Genomic DNA, 21,127 nt, shown 5'->3' with positions numbered 1-21,127 from the left:
TGTACCAACACAGAGCAGAGCAGCTATCTGAACGCTACCCCAACAGAGGTCGATTATCTTGTTAATAATTTCACCTCCTCACTACGTACGACTCTGGATACTGTAGCTCCAGTGAAAACTAAGGTCTCTAATCAGAAGTACCTGACTCCGTGGTATAATTCTCAAACACGTACCCTAAAGCAGATGACTCGTAATCTGGAGAGGAAATGGCGTGTCACAAATTTAGAGGATCATCATTTAGCCTGGAGAAATAGTTTGCTGCTTTATAAGAAAGCCCTCCGCAAAGCCAGAACATCTTACTATTCATCACTGATTGAAGAAAATAAGAACAACCCCAGGTTTCTCTTCAGCTCTGTAGCCAGGCTGACAAACAGTCAGAGCTCTGTTGAGCCAACCATCCCTTTAACGTTAACTAGTAATGACTTCATGAACTTCTTCACAAATAAAATTTTTATCATTAGAGAAAAAATTACCAGTAATCATCCCACAGATGTAATATTATCTACAGCTACTCTTAGTACCATTGATGTTAAGTTAGACTCTTTTTCTCCAATTGATCTTTCTGAGTTAACTTCAATAATTACTTCCTCCAAACCATCAACGTGTCTTTTAGACCCCATTCCTACAAAACTGCTCAAAGAAGTCCTGCCATTGATTAATTCTTCGATCTTAAATATGATCAACCTATCTCTAATGGTCGGCTATGTACCACAGGCCTTCAAGCTGGCTGTGGTTAAACCTTTACTCAAAAAGCCATCTCTAGACCCAGCAGTCTTAGCTAATTATAGGCCAATCTCCAACCTTCCTTTCATATCAAAAATCCTTGAAAGAGTAGTTGTCAAACAGCTAACAGATCTTCTGCAGAGGAATGGCTTATTTGAAGAGTTTCAGTCAGGTTTCAGAGCTCATCACAGCACAGAAACAGCTTTAGTGAAGGTTACAAATGATCTTCTTATGGCCTCTGACAGTGGACTTATCTCTGCGCTTGTCCTGCTAGACCTCAGTGCAGCGTTCGATACTGTCGACCATAATATCCTATTAGAGCGATTAGAACATGCTGTAGGTATTACAGGTACTGCACTGCAGTGGTTTGTATCATATCTATCTAATAGACTCCAATTTGTGCATGTAAATGGAGAGTCCTCTTCACACACTGAGGTTAATTATGGAGTTCCACAGGGTTCAGTGCTAGGACCAATTCTGTTTACACTATACATGCTTCCCTTAGGCAGCATCATTAGAAGACATAGCATACATTTTCACTGCTATGCAGATGACACCCAGCTCTATCTGTCCATGAAGCCAGATAACACACACCAATTAGTTAAACTGCAGGAATGTCTTAAAGACATAAAGACCTGGATGGCCGCTAACTTTCTGCTTCTTAATTCAGATAAAACTGAGGTTATTGTACTTGGCCCTGAAAATCTTAGAAATATGGTATCTAACCAGATTCATACTCTGGATGGCATTACCTTGGCCTCCAGTAACGCTGTGAGGAACCTTGGAGTCATTTTTGACCAGGACATGTCCTTCAACGCACATATTAAACAAATATGTAAGACTGCTTTCTTCCATTTGCGCAACATCTCTAAAATTAGAAATATCCTGTCTCAGAGTGACGCTGAAAAACTAGTTCATGCATTTATTACTTCCAGGCTGGACGACTGTAATTCATTATTATTAGGATGTCCAAAAAACTCACTGAAAAGCCTTCAGCTAATCCAAAATGCTGCAGCAAGAGTACTGACAGGGACTAGAAGGAGAGAGCATATTTCTCCTGTTTTGGCTTCCCTTCATTGGCTTCCTGTTAAATCCAGAATTGAATTCAAAATCCTGCTCCTCACATACAAGGTCTTAAATAATCAGGCCCCATCTTATCTTAATGACCTTGTAGTACCATATCACCCTATTAGAGCACTTCGCTCTCGCTCTGCAGGCCTACTTGTTGTTCCTAGAGTATTTAAAAGTAGAATGGGAGGCAGAGCCTTCAGTTTTCAGGCCCCTCTTCTGTGGAACCAGCTTCCAGTTTGGATTCGGGAGACAGAAACTATCTCTACTTTTAAGATTAGGCTTAAAACTTTCCTTTTTGCTAAAGCATATAGTTAGGGCTGGACCAGGTGACCCTGAATCCTCCCTTAGTTATGCTGCAATAGACGTAGGCTGCCAGGGGATTCCCAAGATGCATTGAGTTTTTCCTTTCCAGTCACCTTTCTCACTCACTATGTATTAATAGACCTCTCTGCATTGAATGATATCTGTTATTAACCTCTGTCTCTCTTCCACAGCATGTCTTTTATCCTGTCTTCCTTCTCTCACCCCAACCGGTCGCAGCAGATGGCCCCGCCCCTCCCTGAGCCTGGTTCTGCCGGAGGTTTCTTCCTGTTAAAAGGGAGTTTTTCCTTCCCACTGTCGCCAAAGTGCTTGCTCATAGGGGGTCATATGATTGTTGGGTTTTTCTCTGTATCTATGAAGCGCCTTGAGGCGACTTTTGTTGTGATTTGGCGCTATATAAATAAAATTGAATTGAATTGAATTGAATTGAATTGAACATAAACACAACTTTAATCTGTGCTGTTAACACAGCATATTTCTCACAACTGATTCCAGGTGAAAGCAAAGCAGAGTGTAGTGAGGGTTGCTTACCAGAGCTTGGGTTGAGGCTTGATCAATAACTGCTACAGACAGTGAGGTGTTGGACTCTATGTCATCTAAAGCAAGTTCTATGTTTTCCTAGATGCAGGAGGGGACAGAAACTCAGGTTAGTAACCTACAAGACATATACCAGCAGAAGATGAGCTCATAAAAAATAAAAAACAGAAAATCAAGTGTAGCTGTTCATCTCAATCTTGAAATCAGCAGTTACTAAAGCTATAGATTGGGTTGAGTACATAAAAAGTTTTGGAAACATTTCCTAAACTGGACATTTGATTGTTGGGGGTTTTCTCTGCATTATTGTAGGGTCTTTGGTCTGTGCAAGCTTACCTGGAGGAAACCCACACAAGCACAGGGCGAGGGTATAAACTACACATAGAAATGCTTTGACTGACACCACCAATTTCTCAACATTTGAGTTTTTGTGTATTTATTCAAGTTTTGAAGCTCAATTACTCGTAGAAACCCCAGATCTTGATGTGAACCACTTGCATTGGAACTGCAGTAGAAGTAGAAATTTTCTAAACCCCAAGTATCCTGTGGATTATCTGGAGTACTGAGGTTAAATTCTTTACTGCTGTGAAGCACCAATGAACTGATCTCCAGTGCATCTAAAATCCTAAAAATTTAAATTAGTTGAGAATTATCAGTACAGGCAGACGCCAGAAAAAATATACATCTGTGTTTGACTACATGTAATTATTATTAAGTCGTCCTTAAAATCAGTGCATGAAATATGTATATGTTCTGTCCCTCCCAAGTGTTAAGCTCTGTTATTCCAGCTGCACCTCCTTGTATCTCTCCAATTCCTTGACAAAGGTCCGTTCATGAAACAGAGTCTGTAGCCTCTCCTGGGTGTAGTTGTGGCAGAGTTCTTCAAAAGTGGCTCCCCTCTGCTGATGAGCCAGCCGAGGGTTCTGGAAACCCGGAGTGTCAACGATCAGCAGAGAACACAGAGAGTGCTGACTAGACTTCAGGGCCCTGAGAGACACAGATACATCAGCAGGCTTTAGTGAAGAAGCTTTGACTAATCAAGCAGTCTGCAGCTTCCCAGTGTCAAAATTATATTTATATACCAATTCATTCTTACAATATTTGAAGGTGAATGTTTTAAATATTTTACAAAAAAAATCTAAAGTGCAGCGCTTATCTGGCAAGATGAATTCATGAATGATCTAGCTATTTTATATAAGTCCAAATTGAATATGAATACTGTAGTAATAGAATTTGAGGTAAATGCTGACAGCTAACCTGTTAATAAGGGAGATGACAAGTGTGAAAAGCTCAGAGTAAAGTCCTGATGCCATGGCCTCCAAACACTCCAGAGCTGTGACTTTAGGGCCTGAGAGACAGATGAGATGCACATTTTATGTTTTTTTCATGAGACTCAGTTTTTAAACAGCAGCTGGAAACAAGCAAAATGTGGTCTGCATCTAAGAAAAAATGATCATATCAACAATGGGAACCCTTTTAGCAATAATTCAACATAAATGGAAATTCCAACGTTTGCAGTATTTTTACCTAAGCCATCACCATGGCTAGCCTCATCTGGTGGTCCTCTGAATGAGGTAGAATGCTGCAGTCCTTTGGCCTGATGCTTAAAAATAGATGAAGATAGCTCCTCCAAGGTGCAGCCCAACAGGTAGGCCGCTTTCTGAGCCCATTCATGACGAGCAAACTGCCGACGTCCCACTACAAGTAAAGCATGAATGAGTTCAAATTCTAAAATAAAGAGCTAGAAGAAGAAAGGCAACGAAGATAACATGTACGGTAAAAATGAAGAGCAAGTGTAAGTATACAATTACTGTAGATCAAAACTACTATTTCTACCTTCTGTTGCAAATTTAGGCAAGATTTCATATCTGTGACACTCCAGTATCCAAATCCAGTACAACTATCAGCTCTGCTGAGGTTCAGTATAGCTGACAAGACCTCAGACTGTAACTGTTAAAATACAAATTCAATTTCAACGATGGTCCTGGCCTTCTACCTGGTAAACACTTCGCTTGGCACCTCTATTTAACCAAAAGAGATGTTCTCTGCCTTTGACAGGAGTTGTCCCAGATGTGAAAAAACAATGCTGAAAAGTGCAAAAACTGTCAGTTGAAATGAAACGACAACTGAGCTTGAGATTCTGCAGTAATGGAACATTTAGCGCTTCTCTAACGCAGTAACGCAGTCATATCAGCATCTGTGATTTAGAGGAGTTCCCTAAAAGGAAATGAATGTTGACTTGATTCTTATACTTGAGTGGGATATCTCTTATATCAAGATTTAACTGCATAATGATAATTCATCTCCTGAAAGTGGCAGAGTGAATGAGAAATTTTCCAGACCCCAACTACTGCCATCAACAAAGGCAACTTTTGTGATGGACTCACTAGAAGGACTAAAAAGTATCTATTCTCTTAATGAAAGATGTCATGAGGTGTACAGTACAGTCTAGTACTGATTTACTGTATAATATCACTTTACCCCATCCAAAACACGACAGCAGACTCCTGAAGAATGTATTATTATAATACCACAACTATACTGTATTATATGCTGTCAACGGCATAGACAAAGAGAGAAAGGCAGCATTTCTTTGTGCAATGTTTAATGCTGAATTAATGCTGAACATTGGTGGCTCTAAAAGTCAACTGGTGAATATCTTGCAGTTGACGTAATGTAAATTATTTTTACTAAAATACTTAAAGTTAGTACAGAATAGTTTCATGTTGACACTTTGCAGCACATACACTGACAGTAAAAATTAGAGACACTTAAATATTTTAATATCAATAAATGAAATCAATGTTTTAAAAATCTTTAAAATATTTAAGTAGGATCCAGTTATGATCCCACCTTAAACACCAAGAGTCCTCTGTTGTGTGGGTTTTAGCACATCATGTTTGTGTTCTGTTCCCACGACTCCAAACATAAATATGGAAATCTCTACTGTGAGAACTGAAAAGCTGTGTGAGGCTGGTGTGTTCTTAGATATGTGATGGAGATGACAGCTAATCATGTTTAATCCTAACTCTCAATCTGTTTTTGCACAATTATCTGCAAGAAGAGAGCATCTCCACTTGGTCTGAACCTCAATCAAAGCCAGTGTGTTAGAATAAACCAAAGAATCATGACAACACCAGGCACATACAGCCAATCAAAGCGACACAGAACCAGAGAACCCAACAGGGTCCCTTCCAGGTTAATCTGGGAAATACAAGGTCTGTGGTAGAGAGCTAAAACACAAACAAGAGATTTGAAAATGTACAAGTTTTACTTTGTTTGTTTCAGAATTGTAGTAGTGTGACAGAAGTCGAATGAGGTGACAGGGGAGGTATCAGAGAGGCCAGTTTAAAGAAACAGTGAAGTTCTGATTTTCACTTTAGAGAAAAGGAAAAGGCGATGCAAGGAGATGGGAGAGCCGTAATGAAGAAAACACAAAAAACACAAGAGAGAAAGAGGAGGAGCAGAAACAATAAAAATGCTAATGGCTTAAGGGCTGAAGAGAATGATAAAGGCATACAGACAGAAAACAAACAGGAGAGGCTCTGACATAAGGTTTTTTAGGTTAAAAAAAAAAGGGGGGGGTCAACAACTTGTGTGTTGTTTTTTTCCCATTACCTTCATCTCCATCTGTGTTTGATATGGCGCAGCATGCAAACATGCAAGTAAAAAGAGAGGGGGGGGGGGGGTGTTAGAGATAATAGTTTAAGGATTCATCACATCATCACAGACACAGGAAAACATGAACATTAGCATTCAACAACACTGACAACACATCATTATGTTTTGGAACAGCTAGCTGAGAAATTTAACATGTGACTGATAGCACCCCAAACCCCTGTTTTACACCAGTGGAGAGTAAATGATACTCAGGACTAAAAGAAAATGGTCCAAGCATAAAGAATGTCCTTCAAGTAAAGTCACTGTCAGTGCAGACTATTGACGTTAAACATTATTCAAGTCACAAAAGACTTTCTATACTATGACTGATGTCACTTTGAAGTAAGTGTGCATTTCAGCAAAAACATGTAAAAAGATGACTTTTACTGTCCCCAGTTTTATGTTGGAGCATCCATCGCCACCTGACATTGAACCCATACGACCCAAAAAACAGAAGGAAACACTTCACACAGCCACCACATTGAGATTGCTGCAATGAGGAGAAAAATCGATAAATACGTGCAAGTGTAATCACTTCCAGTTATGGAGACACAATTTTGCAAATAAATTAAAGTTGGCACTTAAATTGGTAGTGATTGTAAAGTAGTCACATCCAAATATAAAATAAATGTATTCTGTTGCGCTCCATCTTATTTTCTGTGCAGGTATGCCTTCTTTTTCAGACTGCACAATTTTAAAGTTAAGGGACCTTCTACTTATATACAGTAAAACCTCAAATATATGACTAGTGATTAAACTAAAACTCAATTTCAAAAACTGTTTGGATGTCATACATAAAAACAGAACACAATGTAGGATTTGATCAACATACCTAGACTTCTAAAAGTTCTAGGGGAATTAACTGTGGACTGCTGAAACATTTTGGAAAAAGCCACATTAAACGGCATCTAATGGAAAAAATCTGCATTCCCTTTTACCTCTGTAGTCAGCATGCCTCTGACTGAGAGCAGTACATTCATATGTCAAACATGACACCTAGTGGCTGGTGGTAGAAAGTAAATTTGACTTAAAAACAATTTTTTTCCAACTTCTGCAAGAAGAATTCACATTTGATGCCTTACAATTGATTGTAATTTGAACAGAGACATGCTGGCATTAAGTAATCAGGTCAGGGAAATGAATGCAATGCAGTGCAGTGCAGAGAAGCTGGGAAAATCAATAAATCAGTTGTTGGGAAACTTGCATATAAGTATAAAACCAAAATGCAGGATATGCACATTTTTATTTCAAGTTGTCCTTACAATCTAAAACAACTAAAATTACATACTTAGGAGGATCATGTTAAAGGGACAAGTCAAATATGGCATATAGATTTTAGACTGCCCATTTGGTACAAATTCATTTTAGACTTTTTGCCAGTTTGTTGTTAACATATTGTCATCCATGGCCTCTTTTTTCCATATACCTTTTCCCTATTAAGCAGGATGACATTGCAAGTTTCAGGTCTTACTTTATTTGGAGTGGATCAGTGCTCACTCTAGTGGCAGCAGGGTAAGTGGGATATTTCTACCACCTTTGTCCCAAGCAATACTTTCCAGTTCACTTTACACAAGTTCTGGGTCTACCCTGCTGTCTCCTACCAGTTCGGTGTGCCCAACAAACCTTCAAAGGTTGGTGGCCAATAGGCTTACTAAGAAGATGCCCAAACTGCCTCAACTAGTGACTTTCGGCACAGACCAGTGGGCATAGCTAGAGTTCATCAGGACCTTTGACTGAGAGGTGAGGAAGACCATGACGTGATCCATGCAAACTTCTCACTTTCCAGTCTTTCTAAAGCGCTTGGATTTCCAAAGGAAATTCCAAATGAAACCCAACTATGAGAAGTAAAACAAATGTAAAGGAAAATATGCATTTTATTCAGCAGTACGGACACGATGACACTTCAGTTTTCATAATGTTGTTTTTAGCCTTTACAAGTAAATTACTCCTCTGTGGGAATAAATTTAGCTTTGCATGAAGAACTAACACTGAAAGGGAATCTTTCAAATTTCTCTGGAGAAAATATGGCTCAATCTTCTTTGTAGAATTGTTTTAAATCAGCCACATTGGGTGGGGGGGGGGGTATTTATTTATTGTTTTAGCATGAACAGGCTGTTTGAGGCCATGCGAAGGCAAGTTAATAGTTTTTTAATCTAAACTTATCTTTCAAAATATCTCTTCTTAGACAAGTGAACCATTAATAGATTACATTTTTCCATCACATTTTTAAGTCAATATTATCATTTCAGAATAAACTTTGTCAAAACTAAATTCAAGACTAAAGCAAGAGGAGGATTCTCACTCTTGGTGTCAGACCTTCGGGGCTCCACTGCATGTCAGAAAAGATTTTATACCTTTTCCTTTCAGCAAACTGATCATCAGAAAGAGTTTTTCTACAATAAAAACCTCCAGGAAGCATCAGATCAGTGTATAAAATCAGCGTAACATCATGGAAGCAGTAAAGCAGAGGGAATGAGAATGAAAGGCATATGACAAGAGAGAACATGCTTCATCTGTAAACTATTATGGCCAACAAGGCAGCTTAACACAACACTGCTTTTCACATGAAGTGAAAGGCTTTCCCAGAAGGTCAAGCTTCATTCATTACTGAATCGTTAAATACTACACATATCATTAATCAGAATCAGAATACTTTATTAATCCCTAAGGAAATGATGGGTTACTGTTGCTCCAAGACAATAACAGTAACAGACTAAACTATTTCAACAATACAATATGTTACAGATTTTACAAATTTAAGAAATAGCACTAATATATACCAATCCCTCAATAATAAATATCAAGAATTAACACAGGTGGTTATAAATAAATATCAAGAAACACTGAGTTGTTGCACTGACTTTGACATACATCACTTAAAAGTACACACAAACCATTACTTTTTAAAATTTGGACTTTTTTATTTCAAATTAAAGTTTATTTATAAAGCAATAAATCACAACAGTCATCACAAATCTCTGTGTGCTGTAAGGGAAGGACCCTGCAGTATTTGAGAGAAAACCCCAAAAGGGGCTTTACAATCCCCTATGAGCAAGCACTAGGTGACGGTGGGAAGGAAAAACTCCCTTTTAATAGGAAGGAACCTCCGACAGAACCAGGCTCACGGAGGGGCAGCCATCTGTCGCAGCTGGTTGGGTTGATGTACATTTTGAACTGTTGTGTGTATTGCCTGATTAAGATGGTAAGAGTCTAATGAATATTGTTATACCCCAGTCAAGATTTTTATAGCTAATTTAAAACTGTTTTAACCAAATCAAGATTTATTTGTGCCTCTTTAAGGACACGGTCAATACTTTCCTCATCTCGCTAATTTAAGCAATCAGTCTGTCTGACAGATTCTTGTCCTGTCAGTCTCACTGGTGCTTTCTTCTCTAAGTTTTGACTGAGATTCATGAATTTCAGTCCAAATCGAGAAAAAAGTCAGTAGTTGGATTAGGTACAGAAGTGTCATCCTGAGTGCTTTTTGTGGTTGTGGAGCCTGTGACTACTGCTTTATCACTGGAAGAACCAGGTGGAGGTCCTTGTGCCCACAGAATAGGTCAACTATTTTGTTGAGTCTAAACAGACTGATTAGACATAACTGGAAGCAAATGACACAAATTACAGTATGGCAACAGCTGAGAGCTGGATGAGCCAACTTCTTGTTTTAAAAATACATAAGGAAATCATTTTTTAATATCATTTTCCAAGTAGGGTGCAAAACAGGCCGTAATTTTGTTGTGACCATGTAACTAATCATGGCGATGTAAGGAGTCATTCTTTTTCTGCAGAAATAATCCTTATGAATGGCAGCTACCAGGACAGGCTGCAGAAAATCATAAATGTTGGGATTTACCTCAAAGAACAGTAAAAAGATGTTTTTACACTTCCAATTTATTGTTTTATCGCTGAGTTTTGTCACAGATCTTTGTTAAATTTGTCTCACAGGAGATGATGACGCCTCTCATATGCACGTGCCAGAACATTAATAAAGGGTTTAATTAAATAAATCTTATAAAGGGCTACAGTTGTCTTACTTTACAGGAATAAATATGAAAGAATTCGGGCATCAACGCAACCTCAGACGCCGTCTCTGTTCAGATTTATAATTGTTTTGCGTTACAAAACAGAAATGTGGGTGTTTTGTTATGATTCCACTGAACATGTGTTATCATATATATGACAACATATATATATACACATTTATATACAAACAGAAACCGTCACCTATAGCTTACATCAGCACCATGGACATAGCCAGTGTTGGGAAGGTTACTTTTAAAGTGTATTCCACTACAGATTACAGATTACATGCCCCAAAATGTATTTTGTAACGTATTCCGTTACGTTACTCAATGAGAGTAACGTATTACTCAATGAGAGTAATACGTTACTATCATTGAGTAATACGTTACTCAATGAGAGTAACATATTCTGAATACTTTGGATTACTTATATTATTACTATACATTATCATGCTTTTTACAACTACATGAATGTACTATTGCTGTGTGATTCATTACTATTACTGAAGGTTACTCATCATACCAATACCAACTACATTTTTAAATCTTAATATAAATGAGTAACAGTAGGTGGAAATTAGGTAAGGCTGCACTTTTTGCAGCGATCTCGTATAGAAAACTATTCTGTGCGTATATAAAACAGGTCCGCGGCTCCGAACCGTAGTAAAGGGACCTCTGGCTAATACGTCGGGTTCGTGTTGGGCTCGTAGCCGAAAACTAGCTTTACTTTGTTGTCTGGGTCAACTTTGCTAGTGAGAGACAGAGAGAGGCGTTGAAAGGCTGCTCCAATGGAACTCATTGTTTCAGAGGAAAACAGGAACACAGTGTACAGTCGAGTCTTAATAGCTTACTTACAACTGGGCTACATTGCCCATGATGCTACATTCTTTGGGGCTATGCCTGTATTGCCTTCATATTAAATAATTTTTTGAACAATAATTTTTTTAAATATTTCGTCACGTCATTTTGCGGGACGCAAGTAGAGGTGACATGGGCTTGAGACCCAGGCATTTGAGCCTCTTAATGCGTGTTTTGTTTGGGTTTCCACCGGCGTGGAATTACCAAAAATAGAGAGGGGACAGCCTAACATATGAAACAGGAAAAGACCGCCGTGTAATCCCTTTATTTCAACAAAGTAACTGTATTCTGAATACCACCTTTTTAAATGGTAATTGTAACAGAATACAGTTACTCATATTTTGTATTTTAAATACGTAACGGCGGTACATGTATTCCGTTACTCCCCAACACTGCCAGTGGCTCTACTACAATCTTTCTCCAGATGTCTAAGCTCCTAACTTTAAGTCTAAGATACAGCCGAGCCTCCCTACAGAGGAAATTCCTTTTAGCTGCTTGGATTCACGACCTTATTTTACTGGTCATTACCCAGAACTTATGAGGGTGGTCAGATCTTTGACCATGACAATCTGGTCCATGTGTTTGTGTGTGTGCATGGCTGGGTCTGGGGCTTGCTGGGGCTTGGCCCCTGTGAGATATGGTCATGGAGGAAAGAGGTTCACCCTCCCTAGTGCTCCTTGCTGGATGCTGCTGCCCCTCCCTGGGCATACTTGTTGGTTCCAGGGCGTGTGGTTCGCTGTTCTGACATGGTTGTTGACCCACTCCCTTGGTGGTCTGGGATGGCTTACACGTCTTCCGTGTTGGGGGGGTCTCTGCCGGCCAGTTCTTGGGCGCCTGGAGCCCATTTTCCCCTACCCTCATTTTCAAGTTCATTTTGTGACAAAGACACTTAAACACTTACACTCTCACTGGACACTCTCTCTCACACTCACACTCACACACCGCACAACCCCCACAAGAAGAATATATCTGTGCATTTTTTTATTTTTTTGGGTTCTAGTTGCTGTATGGTTGTTTTTCTGACAGGTGTGGCAGTTGGTGATACACTGTAGATTTCTATTTGTACGCTATCCTTTTATTACATCTTCTCCTATTCCCCTATAATCACACCATCTCCCTAGTCAAGATCTGATGTACTTAAAATCAACGAGGAAGGGCGTTCCTACCTTTAGTCGCCCCCGCTGCCCCCAAGTGGTAAATGGCACCGAGGATAAGCCAGAGGGCTTTCTGCTCTTCACTGGAGATGCCCAGCACCTTCATGGCTGCCTGCAGCTTGGTGAACTGCTGCAAGGATCGCTGCTTGTCTTCAGGCTGAAGCAGATCAAATCAAACTTTACTGAACTCTGCAGGGAGTCTAGAATTTTGCAATAAACAGCTGCTTTCATCCACACATTTTATTAACATCTACCATCTACTGTGATTACCTTAGTCTGTGGCAGGATCCCAAAAGCACTGTTCTCAGCCAGGTGGTTAAAGTGCAGCTCCGTCCTGGAGGAGAGGAAAGACACTAGAAACATAAGCTCCTCAGTGCCAGACAAATGTTTAAGCTTGATGTCAGTTGTTGTATTTTTGTTATATCAGAAGAATATCCATATTATGTGACAATGATTTTCTTTTAAGACAGCTTTCTAATTTAATTGCTGACTTAGCAAAGATATTTAGTGTAAAACCCCAATTCTAAAAAAGTTGAGAAGATTTGTTAAATGTAATTAAAAACAGAACGCAATGACTTGCAAATCACAGGATCAATGTTCACTACAGTTCCTTCCAAGTACTACTTTTGATAGATACTGACGACTGTCAACCAGGAACACCTCACAAGAACTGCAGTCGTCTAGTGACAACAATTTACTCAAATCCTTAAGCTTGCCCATTTTTAGACTTCGAGCACAGAATGTCCACTTGCTACCTAAAAAAGTAACGAAATCTGCGTTTGGTTGATTTTTTTCTTTGTTGTAACAATGCATCTTAGCTATAAATATTACACCACTGGAAAGTCTGTTTATTTCCCCTTAAGCATTGCCACATTTGCAAGAAAAATGCATTTGTGGATCGAGTATATGGGTTACCCCCATGAAAAACCTGCCAAATCTTATCTACCAATGCTGCTGCCTGATTGGCACCTGATTACCATAAAATGTTAAATTGCTAATATGTTTTGTTTCTTCAGACACTGTATCTAGGTTTTGGTCCCGGTGGGAGGCCCTAACACACTGCAAAGCATTAGAAAGTTTAATCAACAGCATGCATTGTTTGTGTTTTGACTAAAAATTTCAAGGAAATACATCACATCCTCTTGTATTTTGGTTAGGGTGGGTGGACCACAAGGGATTTTCTGGTTTTTAAGTGGGCAACAGGATTCTTGACTTTGGGAATGGGTGGCCTATAGAATTAACAGCCTGTACATTCATGCTGTAAGGTATATATACAGGTTTTAAAGTAACATATGCTCCCATGATACAATGACTGAAAAAATCATTGATACTGATTGTTGACAATTTCATTTCAATGCAATTGCGCTGCCATACAGCAGTGAAACAGTGAATATTATGCCACTGTCCAGAAACTTCCAGACATGCCTATCCATAGCAAACAGAGAATAGGTGACGAAATCTTGACAAGAAAACAAACATCAAGAAATAATATGACAAACACTGTGAAAAACCTATTGTAACTCTATAATTCTTCCAAATCAAAAAATGTTTTTTTATTTTTAAAAAACAAAAGAAAATCTCTACGTTACTAAACAGTACAAAAAAGGGCTCAACGAGTCACCTGAGACTGCTGTCGGCTCCAGCCATCATGTAGTAAAGAACGTTGAAGGTGGATTCCCCCTCAGGTCGTCTGCTCACCCTCAGTTTCTCCAACAACATTGTCTAAGAAGTAAAGAGAGTTTTGTAAAAAGGGTACAGTACAAGCTAATCAGCTGTGTGCGCGCACTTGTGTTTGTTACCTGGATGGAGGCAGAGGCCACCTGCCCAGCTTGGTCAAAGTCCAAGGAAACAACATGAGAGAAGTGGCTGGCATTTGTGTTTATGGTGGTAGAGCTGTTCCCAAAGGCCTCCAGTATGGTGTAGACTGCCTGCCACTTCTCAGCTGTGTCACCAAAACGATAAGATGTCCCATCATTTGATGATTCATTGCAAACTAGCAATCAATGTTTCACAAAGATTGACATTGTGTGGACTGGCTACACTGACACTGACAATACTGTGTTTCAGTATATAACTGTTATACCTGTCCTCAAAACAGGCCCTGACTCAAACCGCAGCCTGTCTGTCTTACATATCCTTGTTGGTGTAAAAAACCTCTGGCTCACACTGTCAGTTTCTTCTCTTTCATTTTTGATTTATGTTAGACAGTAACAGGATTTGAGCCTTCTTGTGTTTAGTTAATTATTTCTATTTAGTTGTATTTAGTAATCGAAGAAAAACCACTTAAAAATTATCTGATTTTATCATCTGTAATACTTAATTTCAAAAGTTGTGGAGAATAAGGATTATGCAAAACAAAAGGCTGAAACCAGTACAGCTGTGATGTTCTGGCTTGGACAGTGTAAGCTATCCTGTGCTCAAATTCAAACCTGAGCATTTATTCTTAAAAAACAAAATCATCATCTGATAAGTTCTCTTTTTTCAGTTTAACTGAAAAAAGAGAACTTATCAGATGATGATTTTGTTTATTAATTATTATGAATTATTATCTAATTCTTTCTAACTAGGTTGAGAATCCTGAGAAACCATTTAAAATTCCAATATAAGATATTTGAGGTTTGTAGTCCACCTACCCCTGTCTTTTGTGGACAAACTCACCAGAGAAGATTTTTCCTGTGCTGCCAGCAATGCAGACCAGGTACTGGACAAGATGCTGACAGTTGGTGGTTTTGCCGCTACCAGACCTGCCCAGCAGCACAATGGACTGATCCTGTCGGGTGGTGAGCAGGTTGCGGTAGGCCGATTGGGCCACAGAGTAAATATGAGGAGCTGAATCCTCACGCCGGCAGCCTTTAAACATGTTCATCACCTTATGAGCAGGAACAGAACATGAGCTTAAAACATGTACAAACACAAAAATAAAGAGAGACTAAAGAGAGACTAATGAAGAGTTAGCTGTAGCATAAAGCATCTCCAAACCCTCGAAGTGATCATTACACTGCTACACTAAACTAAACAGCTACACTTTATTTCACAAACAACCGGCATTAATGCACTATATATAAATGCAATCCATTAATTTGGCTGGCCTTGCTCATTAGTCTTGAGCTTACCTTCTCCGAGTACATGGAGGGCATGCTGAGAGGGTTGATGACCACCATGTTGGGTCCAGCATAGGTATGGATGAGGTTCCCTCCATAGCGTTGCCTCAGGCAGTGCATTACACTGGATTCATTCAAATAGAGTAGTGAAGCTAGATCTTCTGATCTGTCGTATGATGGAGGGTTGGCCTACACATAGAGAGAGCAATCATAAAATGACAGAAGAGCTGTACTCATTCATTGATTAATCACTTCCTATCCTATTTTATTACACAGTCATTTTAAAATCAAATTTACCAAATGTGATAGTTTCATATTCTTATATTGGAGAGTTTAGTGAATAAACTATTTAGTCAGTTACATCTGGTTTCAAGCACCTGCCATAAGTTGCTCATGAAATGTCTAAACAATCAGTATAGTGAACTGGCAGATGTTCGATTTCCTTCCTTTCTCAAAAAATACTTATAAAAATAATGCAGAATCAACTAAATAACTGTCTTTTTTTCTTCAGGGCACTGATGTTTAGATCCTTGCTCTCAGAATTATGGTAATAACAAAGCTACTGTGCTCCACTGAAATTATTTGTATAGATTTTAGAAGTACTATAAGTGCTGTGAGCAAGAAAGTAACTTTAGACAGCCAGTAGTGTGCGTCTGCCAAACTTCCCAACAGTCCCATCTGACCTTACCTACACCTATTCCAGCATTCCCGTGAGCTGGTAGTATCCTCTGTGGCCGTCTGTGACAAACTGATTCTCTGCTTCTGAGTCTCTCGTACACACTGATTGGACCTCCTTCTGCATGTACATAGGCTGCTAATGATAGCTAGCTTCAAGCTAGCTTTTTTCGCTTTGTTGAACTTAAAAAAACTTTATGCTATATAAATAATAATTTATATAACAATGTTTTACTTGGAATATGAATCGTTTATTAAATTCAGTTCAATTTCATTTATACAGTGCTAAGTCACAACAACAAACGTGCTTGAATGTTCGAATTTAATGTGTCAGCAACAAAAAAATGTTTTAACCATCAGTTTACCACAGGCTTACATAATTAATATGCACATTGTTGTTCTGTGATACAGTGTGATTTGATATGAAAGTTTTGTACTGTGGATCCTTCAATGCGATCATAACAATCTAATCTAATAATCTACTTTAATTTATGGGTATTATTGTTTATAATATCCCAGAAGTGAAAGTGACAAACTTAGACCTTTATATGCATTGCAGTAAATGTATATCTGAAAGTGCTATAATTAAGTTTAACTACAATACAAATCCTGCACTGTTATCTTCTTTAGTGCCATAAGCCAAGGCAAAGTAGCCCCCTGAACTCTACTCCCACAGAGGTCAATTATCTTCCTAATAGTTTTACATCTTCACTGCGTACGATTCTTGAGATTGTAGCTCCTCTGACAAAGAAAGCCTCAAATCAGAAGTAATTGACTCCCTGGTAAAAGTCTAACAGGAAAAGGTGTCCTACTAATTTAAAAAACATAGTTTGTTGATCTTTATGAAAGAAAAAAGCCCTCTATAAAGCTAGAACATCAGTCCTCTTCATACATTAAGGTTAATTATGAAGTTCCACAGAATTCTGTGCTAGGACCATTTCTCTTTACATTATACTTGCCTCCCTGGGGTAGGCATTTTTGACCAGGATGTGTCCTTCAATGCACATAAAAACAAAACAAAACATGGAGGACTGATTTCTTCTATTTGTACAATATCTCTAAAATTAGAAACAACCTGTCTCAGAGAGATACTGAAAACCTAGTTCATCGTCCTCCCCTCACCCCAACCGGTCGCAGTAGATGGCCGCCCCTCCCTGAGCCTGGTTCCGCCGCAGTTTTCTTCCTATAAAAGGGAGTTTTTCCTTCCCACTGTTGCAAAAGCGCTTGATCATAGAGGCTAATCTGATTGTTGGGGTTTTCTCTGTATTATTGTAGCGTCTTTACCTTAACATATAAAGCACCTTGAGGCAAATGTTGTGATTTGGCACTATATAAATAAAGCTGGATTGAATTAAAATGAATTGAATTGAATTTAGATGAACAGGGTCGGAAGTCACCTACTCACCTTTTCAATGTCGTCTTCATCCACATCCAGTACAGTCCCGTCATGCTCCATTTTGATTCTTACCTTGCCCTCTGGCAGAGAGCCAGTTTCTGTCTTTATCACGGTGGCTAGCCAGAGATAAGACAGTAAACACTTTAGTTTTTGCCTGACTGAAGTGCTCAACTCTACTGATCTCTATATCTTAAGTGGATGATTAAAGAGAATAACAAAAGGAAAAATGCATGACTTTGCCATCTAAAACTCTAAAGAGCAGTTTACCCAGAAGACCACCAGTTTTCCCCTCTGCGGATCTGTTTTGTTTTTTATGTACATGTGTGGATTTTTTTATTTCCATTTTAAAGACTTTATCATCCAATAAAATTATTTTTTATAGCTAATTAACACATTTAATCCCAATGAAAAACACTTCACAGCTAGGAGGTTCTAAAAATTTAATTTCAAATATGCAAATATATGCAGTGTTAAGTGGTAAGCTGTAGAATGCATATGCTGAGCTGCTGCAAACAGATCGGGATAAGAACAACACACTTTTCTCAGTGCAAACTGAAAATCATTGCTCAGTGAAGCCAACAAAACCACATCATCACAACGACTCCAGTCCGCTACTCCACAGGCACTTTCTATGACTTCAACATAATGTTGCAAAAGCAGGCTGACAGCCCCAAAACATCTACAGCAGGGGTGTCGAACTCATTTTACATCGTGGAGCACCTACGGCCCACTTTGACCTTAACTCATCATTCTGTCAGTGTAAAGAAATTACATATTTAACAGTTTTTCTACATGATAAAGAAAAAAACTGCTGTTACAAAGAAGAAGAAAAAAATCGGTCAGCAAAACTCAGACACTGAGCCATGGCTCTGTACTACATGCACACATTTTTCCATTTCTGCCATTCAAAAACACTGTATGTAGTTTATTTTATGTAGAATTTAATACTGAACTGTAAATTTAGTCTTCTTCAATTTAGCAATTTTTTCAGTGTTTTTTATTCAGTGTAAAAGCCTTATTTTCATGGATTTGATACTACTAGGGAGAATATGAGGTTTAAAGCCTGGACACCGTTTGTCCTGTGCAATGGAAAGATGTGATAAATTCTGCACTCAGCTTTGCAGTCTCCAGTATCATTGAAATGCAGCCAGATGCTGCTTATTTTATGTTTTTGCTCCTTTTCTTCACTTTTTCTCTCTGTGTACCTGGCCTGTACCACTACACTTGCTGTCTTCAGAACCTCTTCCCCTCTTCCTTCTTTCACATAATGGTATGATCCCAGTCTGTCTTTGCATGTGATTGACTGCTTGATGTGCCAATCAAAGTAAAGTCGCGCCCCTGCCTGCATGAATTCCCAGCACAGCTGAAGATTCAGCTCCCACATACCAACATGTCATTATTAACTTACACATGAAATTATCTTGTGGGCCGAATATATTTTTATTGCAGGCTAGATGTGGCCCGTGGGCCACATGTTTGACACCCCTGATCACGAGCATTCAAACCTAGGGTAAATCTCAATCACCCCAGATGTCGTGCAGTCAGAGAGTTATTTAACTCCCTCAGTGACAGCCACAAGGATGTGAGCGATGTCCCCTTTTTTTCCAGCTTCTTTTTCCACTATAGGATGCATTTAAAGGAGATTCAGGAGCTACTTAAGTAATTTAGGTACTCTTTTCACCATCCAATGACACAGTTAGGTCCATAAATATTTGGACAGAGACAACTTTTTTCTAATTTTGGATAAGATTGCATAAAAATGTGAGGAACTAGAGCATTTTTAACACAATCCCTTCATTTCAGGGGCTCTAAAGTAACCGGACAAATTAAGTTAATGCAAAATAACAGATTTTTTACAGTAAAATATTACGTACACACCTCATGTATTTTAAACGGTAGATATATTAAAAAACACATTTAGAAGCAAGTAACTATGTAGCTTTTTATAAAAGACCAATAAAAGGCAATGGAATGGGGAAAAATGTGATGCCACTGTAAGAACATTTTTAAAAAGCTAAGCCAGGCTCACCCAGGGAAAAGCCATCCTTGTGGACAAGCCATACTTTATCTGATTCATACCAGGCCTGCTCTGCTGCAATCTGTTCCTCAGTCTTCACCTAAAAAGGACAAAGGTCAGAATTAGAGGACAGCAGGGGAAATTATACCTGTGGACCACTCACAGCAACATGTGTTTTTTTTAAACCATTTGAATTTCCAGTGAGATATCAGTACATGCTGAAAGGATGCAATTAAAGCTTTTCAAAATAATGATCATGTGATTGACTGATCAGGCTTGTATGAAGAATGTGTGAGGACATTTGCGTTTGTCAAACGGCAGTTCAGTAGCAACCCCTGGTATCTAAAATGCCAGAGAGTAGCTTGGTTCAGCCCAATATTCATAACAACATGAAAGAACACAAACACATAGGGAACCAAGAATGAAAGTGTAAAACAAAGTAAACTGGAAACAAGCACAAAAAAAACTAGGGTGTTCCTATTGATGACTTCTTACATTTTACTACATTTTAACAGGAAACATGAATAGGGAACACTGCACTTTGCAAGCACGAGCACAATGCAGCACAACACAAGGGATGAGCTGGTGATTTTGTCACACTCAGGCATAGTGCAGTCCACACCTGGGATTGCTTAGCTGCTGCATGAGATGCTTGGAGAGCAATAAGATCCTCTTCTACTGATCCCTGGTGATTTTGCCAGCATGAGAAGGTTAAAGGTCACAGTTATACATAAGCAATATATGTTAAAACAGACAGACATATACAAACAAATACACAGATAAAATGAAACATCATCTGCACAGCTGTAGACAATGTCACTGCAACAGATGCTCTACATATCCAGAATATATGAGAAAGAGAAATTAAGTCTACTCACTATGCATGATCATCGATTAAAAGTACTGCTTGAATGTTACATTTTGAAAGTTTCACAGGTCACTAAAACATGATGATTATATGACAGCAAAAAGGCCTCATTCATAAAGACTCTAAAGACATTGCCTTTGATAGAAAGCACTTCCGTAGAAAGAGCGAAGAAAAAAGTGCTTGTGTGAATGGGTGGGAATAGGTGAATGATGCAAGTAGTGTAAAGTGCTTTGAGTGCTCAGAGTAAAAAAAACACTATCAAGACCCGATCCATTTACCATTTACCAATTTCATAATCCTACATCACCTTGTTCTCAAGTTACCACATTGACAGAAAACTTACTCTGACCTTTAGGTTGAGATCACTGAGATTCAACCTCATCCACAATTTTTTGTTGATGCACCTGTGGTATCAATCTGAAAATCCTAGATGAATTCCTTCTGAGTTATGAGTTATGAGTTATTGCATTCGCAAGATGTTTAGAAAACTTGACCGATATTCAAACTCATCTGAGATTTTTAGTAGACGCACCCAATACAATGGAACAGAAAACTGAAAATGCCAACAGTGAAGTTTAGACTTTTTATACCGATAAAGAACAAGGAAATTTGATTAGTATATGAAGGCTGAGCAATAGGTTATAGGCTACTGGCCATTTCAGCCAGCCATCAATGAGAAAGCCCTGGAGTTCTGTGCTCATGACAAATAAGTGAACACAGTTGT

General features: G+C 38.8%; 1 protein-coding gene across 6 annotated transcripts in view; it reads right to left on the bottom strand.

The window, feature by feature from the left end:
- The window catches only part of LOC146374310 (unconventional myosin-XVIIIa-like), a 123,348-nt gene that overhangs the window by 64,072 nt on the left and 38,149 nt on the right, over nt 1-21,127 (bottom strand). For 3 of the 6 annotated variants that reach the window (XM_084950317.1, XM_084950320.1, XM_084950321.1), the window contains exons 3-15: nt 20,158-20,220; nt 19,548-19,635; nt 17,528-17,634; nt 15,460-15,636; nt 15,005-15,215; nt 14,146-14,288; nt 13,968-14,068; nt 12,617-12,680; nt 12,359-12,503; nt 4,177-4,347; nt 3,907-3,997; nt 3,444-3,636; nt 2,647-2,733 (exon numbers count right to left, since the gene is read on the bottom strand). In XM_084950317.1, the coding sequence (XP_084806443.1) occupies nt 2,647-2,733; nt 3,444-3,636; nt 3,907-3,997; nt 4,177-4,347; nt 12,359-12,503; nt 12,617-12,680; nt 13,968-14,068; nt 14,146-14,288; nt 15,005-15,215; nt 15,460-15,636; nt 17,528-17,634; nt 19,548-19,635; nt 20,158-20,220 (1,641 nt within the window). The remainder of the gene's footprint in view (nt 1-2,646; nt 2,734-3,443; nt 3,637-3,906; nt 3,998-4,176; nt 4,348-12,358; nt 12,504-12,616; nt 12,681-13,967; nt 14,069-14,145; nt 14,289-15,004; nt 15,216-15,459; nt 15,637-17,527; nt 17,635-19,547; nt 19,636-20,157; nt 20,221-21,127) is intronic. The other 3 variants (XM_084950318.1, XM_084950322.1, XM_084950319.1) reach the window with 1 other exon arrangement.

This window comes from Perissodus microlepis, chromosome 14 (assembly GCF_051167445.1).
Source record: "Perissodus microlepis isolate ML-2025 ecotype Zambia chromosome 14, ASM5116744v1, whole genome shotgun sequence".
Taxonomy (NCBI): Eukaryota; Metazoa; Chordata; class Actinopteri; order Cichliformes; family Cichlidae; genus Perissodus; species Perissodus microlepis.
The sequence above is the reverse complement of the archived record's forward strand: the minus strand, read 5'-3'. Positions and strand labels throughout refer to the sequence as shown.